Here is a 6,657-nt window from a genome sequence, read left to right as displayed (position 1 = left end):
CAGGTCACCTGCTTAGAGACAATTTCTTTTTTTTTCTTTTTTTCTTTTTTTTTTTTTTTTTTGAGTTTTAGAATGTTGAGTCCTGGGGACTGGGAGAAAAGGCAGGATTTATCCAACAGCCTTTTAAAGGCAGACACGCATTTTAACAACTTAAATTGCTGGGGATGTGAACTATTTCCCCTTGCAGAGCCTGCCAGGTTTCAGTAAAAGTTTGAAGGAAGGAGCAAGGCTCCGCGGGAGGGGAGGAGGGGGCGGCGGGTGGCCAGCACAAAGCCCTCCGGGGCGCACGGACGCGGCCAGACGCGGCTCCGCGGGGTTTGGGTTTCCCGCTTGCCGCGGGAAGTGTCCGCGAGCCGCGGAGCCGCCGCCCAGTGCGGCCGTTGGGCGCGCGCCCGCCGCTCCCCTCGCGCGGAGCGGAGCGGAGCGGGACGGCCGCGCGCGCTGGCGGAGGGGAGCTCGCGCGCGGGCGCGTGCCGAGTGAAACGCGCGCACGCACGCGGACACACGCGCACAACGTGGACGCACGCGGACAAGAGCGCGGGCACACGCGCACGGGGGCGCGAGCAGAAACGGACACGCGCGCACAGGCGCGCGGAGTCACTCGGTGCGGCCGCACAACCGCCCCCTCCGGCGCAGCGCGGCGCAGCGCAGCGCGGGGCAGGGCGGGCCCGGCCCAGCCCAGCCCAGCCCAGCCACCCACCCGCCGGCCGCTTCGCGTTCTTTTCCCCCCTCCCCCCTTCCCCTTGTCCCTCCCCCTCTCCTTCCTCCCGAAAGTTTTTTTGGGCCTGCCCGCCCGGGTGATTCAGTCGCAGTGTCAATCACCCTGCCCTCCTCCTCCTCCTCCTCTTTCCCGCCGCCGGCTCCTCCTCCGGGGGGTAAGTCACAAACTTTATAAGTTGAGCTTTCCGCGAGCCCCCTGGAAGCGGCGAGCGGGTGCGGCGGCCGGGCGGGCTGGTGGCGGTGTCGGCGGCGGGGGGAGGCTGCGAGCAGGGGCGCTGGAGGCTGTGCCTTACCCACGCCGTGACTCCTCGTGTCCAAGTGCCGCTGCCCCCTCGCTTCTCCCCTCGCTCGCCGAAGATGTCCACAGCCCTGGTGTCGCCCACCATCTTCGACTTGAGCGAAGTTTTATGCAAGGTAAGGGCGCCGGCGGGGGTTCTGCCGCCAACTTCGGGGCTTTTTAGGTTCCTTAGGGTTCGAGTTCGGGCTTCCCTCTTCCCCTCCCCCCCACTTCGTTTTCTGGTTGTGAGCGAGTACTGCGCCGGGACCGGAGGGCGCAGGGCGGGAACCGAGCGCGGCCACCCCGTTTCGGGACCCCGGCGTCTCTCCCGCCCGCGTTTCCCGCCTCGGTCGCTCCGGAGGAGGAAGGGTGGGGGAGCCGCCCGCGCTCCCGGCGGGCTCAGCCCCGGCGCCGAGCAGGGGGGCCGGATCCTTCCCGTGCCCCCGGGGCCGCCGCGCTTCAACACGCCCGGGCGCGGCGCGGAGGGCGGCGGCGCTGCCGCGGGGCCGGGCGGGGGACGAGCGGGCGGACGGGTGGGCTCCCTCCCCGGGGGGCTCGGCCGCTCCTCGCCGGCCGCGCTGCGGGAGCGGTTGGGCGGGCGCCGCGCCTCGCGCTGCCCTTCCCGCGCGCCGCCGTCCCCGGGGGCGCTGCCGGGGAAGCGCTCCCGTCGCGCGGGGCTTCGGGCGCCCCCCCGCGCCGCGCGCTCGGCTGGCCCCGGGAGCGCTCCGCGCCGCGGACTGGGGGGGGCGCGGCGGGGGGCCCGGCCCGCGCGTGGGGCAGCGGCGGCGGCCGCCAGATGCGGCTGCGGGGGAGCTGTCGGGGCAGGGCGGCCGCCGCCGCTCCCCGGGCCCCCGCAGGCGGTGGGTGCCCCGCCACGCTCTGGGCGCTGCGTGGGGATGTCGGAGGAGGTGGTAGCAGTAGCAGTGACGTGACCGGCTCTTGCTTTGTCCCCGCAGAGCAACAAGATGTTGAATTACAGCCCCTCGGGTGTCAGCGGGTGCCTGCTGGACAGGAAGGCGGTGGGCACCCCGGCGGGCGGGGGTTTCCCTAGGAGGCACTCTGTCACCCTGCCCAACTCCAAGTTCCACCAGAACCAGCTCCTCAGCAGCCTGAAAGGGGAGCCGGCTCCCATGCTGGGCCCCCGCGAAAGCCGCTTCCGGGACCGCTCCTTCTCCGAGGGTGGCGAGCGCCTACTGCAGCAAAAGCAGCCCGGGGGACAGGTCAACTCCAGCCGCTACAAGACGGAGCTGTGTCGCCCCTTCGAGGAGAACGGCGCCTGCAAGTACGGTGACAAGTGCCAGTTCGCCCACGGCATCCACGAGCTGCGGAGCCTCACCCGGCACCCCAAGTACAAGACCGAGCTGTGCCGCACTTTCCACACCATCGGCTTCTGTCCCTATGGGCCGCGCTGCCACTTCATCCACAACGCGGAGGAGCGCCGCGCCGTGGCGGGGAGCCGGGAGCCCGCCGTCACCGACAGACCCCGCCTGCAGCACAGCTTCAGCTTCGCCGGCTTCCCCAGCACTGCTGCCAGCGGGCTGCTGGACAGCCCCACTTCCATCACACCGCCGCCCATGCTGAGCGCCGACGACCTGCTGGGCTCCCCTACCTTGCCTGACTGCGCCAGCAACCCTTTCACCTTCTCCAGCCAGGAGCTGGTCAGTCTCTTTGCCCCCAGCATGGGGGTGCAGGTGCCCAGCGGGAGCTCCCCCACCACCTTCTTGTTCAGGCCCATGTCCGAGTCCCCCAACATGTTTGACTCGCCACCCAGTCCTCAGGACTCCCTCTCTGACCAGGAGGGCTATCTGAGCAGCTCCAGCAGCAGCCACAGCGGCTCAGATTCCCCTATCCTGGACACCTCAAGACGTCTTCCCATCTTCAGCAGACTCTCCATCTCCGACGACTAATCTGGGGTTATTCTTGCCCCTCCCCACCTCTATTACGATGTTAAGCTGAACTCCCCCCACCTTGTCCCCAGTAGCCCAAGCTGGATGGTAACATGTCCACTTGCCTGCCTGATACCCACTGGCTTAAACCTTAAGTGCCAAAATTACGATGAGAAGCAATAACGTTTACAAAATTAGTGCCTTTTAACACTTTTCACTGTGACTGTATTACCTCTCCAGCTGCAGAGGGCACCAGCAGCTCTGTGCACTTCCAGATGTGCAGGAAGTGTCCGAATCCGGCTCCCTCCACTGGCCACGTACTGCATCGCCCTCTCCCAGTCCCTTCCCGACTGGCCAGTTTCTGCTAGGCTGCAGGCATGTGGGCAACTGTTAACATCCAGCCCTCTTTCTCCCCTCCCCTTAAAAGACTAAATCTTGCCTGGATCCGCTCAGGTCTGCGGGAAGAAAAGCTGAGAACGGACAAAGATTGTAGCATGAGTGGGACTTCGACTGGGAGGAAGAAAACAAAAGAAAAGCAAAAAAACAGATGGACTATGAGAGACTTGATTTTGGTGCTAAAAGTTCCCCATGTATACATGTGACATCTTAAAACAAATAAAGAAATAGAGGGGTGGGGCTAACAGAAGTCATTCCACACACACAAGTTCGTGTAAACAAAGTTCCAGTAGACATAGCTTTAATGGTTTTGCTCTAGAGTACTTTAGACCTATCTTAGAGCACTCACGCCAAGCTTTTTATTATTTTTTTCTGGGTTTTTAATTTTGTATAACTTTTCAGAAATTGGAGAGCAAATTTTGCTTGTCACTGCACAACAATATAAAAAGCTTATTTAACTTATCAAAACGTATTTATTGCCAAAACCTTTGCTTTTTAATTTTGTTCATATTTATCGGGATGATGAATCCATAGAATATATTCTTTTATGTTTAAATTATGATCTTCCATATTAATCTTAAGATTGTGAAGTGTCTTTTTTCCTTTTTTTCCCCACAGTTTAATATATTATACTACAATGACATTTTTTGTAACTTTACACTTTTTTTGGTTATTTTATTTTAAAAAATGAAAAATTAATTTAAAAAAATGCAAAAACTGTGTTTGGATTATTTATTTTAGAACTCCCTCCCCCTTTTTTTGTGTTGGACTGCAAATGGAGTTGTTGTGCATCTTTGCCTTTTCTCTTCTCCTTCTCTTCTCCTCTCCCGGGTCTTGCCTACCTGGGCTTTAGAATGTACATACCTGAGCTCTGTTGCGAGACAACGTGGAAGGAAGACCTTTTTCTTCCTCTTATTGTATAGATTCTTCAAGGAGAAAAGCCTTGGGCTCAAAGTGCCTATCTGAAGACATTCCAAATACAGTTTGTCTTTGCATTTCTGTATTCCAAGTTTGGAGTTTTCCTTGCCAAGGTGAATGGGACTGGCACAAAGAGAATAATGAATGTAATTTTTTTTTCCCCCTGTTACTGTTCGCTACACTGCTTTTTCTTCCTCTTTGTGTGAGTTTATTTAAAAGAGAATCTCTTTTGTAATGACTGTTTGCAGTTTAAATCAATAAACCCCAAGTTTTTTCAAGAAACTGACAGTGGAGCTGGTTTTACTTGGAAAAATTGAGGGGCTGGTTTTAGACAACCCCACAAATGCAGGTGCTTCCCTACTCTTGACCCTTGAAGTGCCCGCAGTGTGCCCAGGCATCCCTCCATCGTTCCTCACTGATGCAGCGGGTCAGCTGTGCAAGTGCTTGGGAGCAGATCAGTGGCAGCAAATACCTGGCGTGACCTACCCTGGTGGCCTCTAACCTTCTCGGTATCTTGTGGAGTGCTCGAGTCACTCATTCTGTTCCTGACAAGTTCTTTCTGACGAGCATGGCTTAAACCTGGGACTGGCTTTTGTTGCTTGTGTGTTTTGTGTGTTCCTGCATAGCTGCTTTCTCTTCAGGGAGGGCTTATGTGTGTTTTGAGTGAGGCTAAAGTGGGATGTCAAAGTGTTAGAGGTACTCCAAATCTCAGTCCTGGCTTCTTGGTGGTACTGGTCTGCTTCCACAAAGGGGCTCTTTGGTGCTTTGTGGAGGAGAGGAACATGAAGCCCCAGTGAAGGCTCAAGTGTATGCACACATCGCATTGCTATCGCATTTAAGTCCTTACGTCTTGAAGTATCAGCAATCCCAGAAACTTCTCAGGTCATTGGTTTTGTTTAGGAACACATCCTTGCCAGCACTGCTCATGGTGTCAAGTCTCATGTTTTCACCTTTGAGCTCTTCTATGGAGCAAGCTTTCCAGAGGCTGAAATGTTGCTGCTGAACCACCAATCCTTCAGCTGTCTTAACATGCCTCAATGTTCAGATTTCCTAATTCATGTTGGAATAGTTCCTGCCAAACAAAAGCTGTAGGATACCTCAAGGCTTACGCCGGTGAACCAACTTTCTCTGCTCTTAGCTCTATGCACTTGTGTGGTCTGGCACTAAAGGTGAGTTGGGTGGAGGAAAGACAGAGGAAGAAGAGTGTTGCTGATGGAAGCTGCTTCCCTTGAACACTGCAAAAGCTATATGGGGAGTTTCTTTGGCAGATACTGATGTAAATTAGTGCATGGTGTGGTCTGCATGCTGATCCCCAAGAGAAGAGCCTCAGGCACAGCTTCAGCACTGCTGGCCTTCAGCAGTACCTTTGGCTGCAAACTTGCTCCTGGGCATAAAGGCAATGAGCCCTATGTGAAGGATGGGTTCTGCCTGGGAAACTTGTGCCCAGTTGCAGCAAGTGCCCAGGTGTGCCTCCTCAGCTGCTGGGAATCAAGCTGTCAGCCCCTGAAGAGTGAGAGTATCTGATCTGGAGGGGATCCCAAGTCTATTGCAGGGCACACTCATGGAGCTTGAAACTGCCTGCTTCCTTTCTGGACTTTCAATGCAGCTCTTCAAACAAATAGTCTTTGACCAGTTAATAATTGATGAAGAAAATAGCTGTATCAGTTGCACAATGCTATTGGTATGACAAGCAACCAGGAAGCTGTGCTAATAGTAGCTCTTTGCTCATGGTACTTGGGTACTTCCCTTGCCCTTCAAGTGCACTGATTCCGGGAAACCAGCACCGCTTTTCTTCTGTGAGTTTATTAATGATATATGCTTGGTCACCCTGTGTTTTGCTTTTTGAAATTAACCTTGAGCTGGTTCATGCAGGAGATAGAGAAGAGCCAAACAGGATGCAAGAGGCTTCAGCAGTGAAAGGATTTACCTGATCTGATACCATTAGGATTCATTGCAGCTTTGGTGTGTGGCAGCAGACACTCTAGAGAGCGTCTCTCCTTCCTTGTATTTACCATGGATGAGTTGTTCAAGCTCTTTCTCACAGGGTTAGCAAGTTCACCTAGTTGTTGTTTAGGTGAACCTACCATGGCTGGTAATAGCCTAGGCAAGGACCAGAAAAGTATAAATAGCCTATTCTGACATGATAGTTTTGAGATACACATTCCTCTGACTTGAGGACTCCTTCACTCTGGCTTATTGATTTAGTGCATGGGACTTTCGGAGTGGCCATAAAGTAGGGCTGGGCCTGTGCATGGGAGCAGCTGGTCCTGGTGTGCCTGCTGTGGCAGGGCAGAGAGAAGCACCCGTAAGAACAAGATGCCTGTGAGGTGCCATGGCAAAGCGTGCCTCTGTACACTGCACAGGTTGTGCTTACAGTTCTTACTGTGGGGCAGGGGGACACCTATGGTGGCTGGTGCTTCTCCTTGCATACATTTTGTTGTTGTCATGGGTGCTTGCTGT

The 6,657-nt window shown here is 55.4% G+C and overlaps 1 protein-coding gene across 1 annotated transcript; it reads left to right on the top strand.

Moving 5' to 3' along the window:
• The first annotated feature begins 884 nt into the window (after nt 1–884).
• Nucleotides 885–4,479, top strand: ZFP36L1 (ZFP36 ring finger protein like 1). Its single transcript, XM_071427122.1, has 2 exons — nt 885–1,134; nt 1,954–4,479. The coding sequence occupies exons 1-2, from the start codon at nt 1,078–1,080 to the stop codon at nt 2,902–2,904; spliced, it is 1,008 nt and encodes a 335-aa protein (XP_071283223.1). The 5' UTR covers nt 885–1,077; the 3' UTR covers nt 2,905–4,479.
• Nucleotides 4,480–6,657: the final 2,178 nt, after the last annotated feature.

Source organism: Agelaius tricolor, unplaced genomic scaffold (assembly GCF_023055355.1).
Source record: "Agelaius tricolor isolate 1412-34295 unplaced genomic scaffold, bAgeTri1.0.p SCAF_5, whole genome shotgun sequence".
Classification (NCBI taxonomy): domain Eukaryota; kingdom Metazoa; phylum Chordata; class Aves; order Passeriformes; family Icteridae; genus Agelaius; species Agelaius tricolor.
Note: the sequence above shows the minus strand (reverse complement) of the source record. Positions and strands in the feature narration are given on the sequence as shown.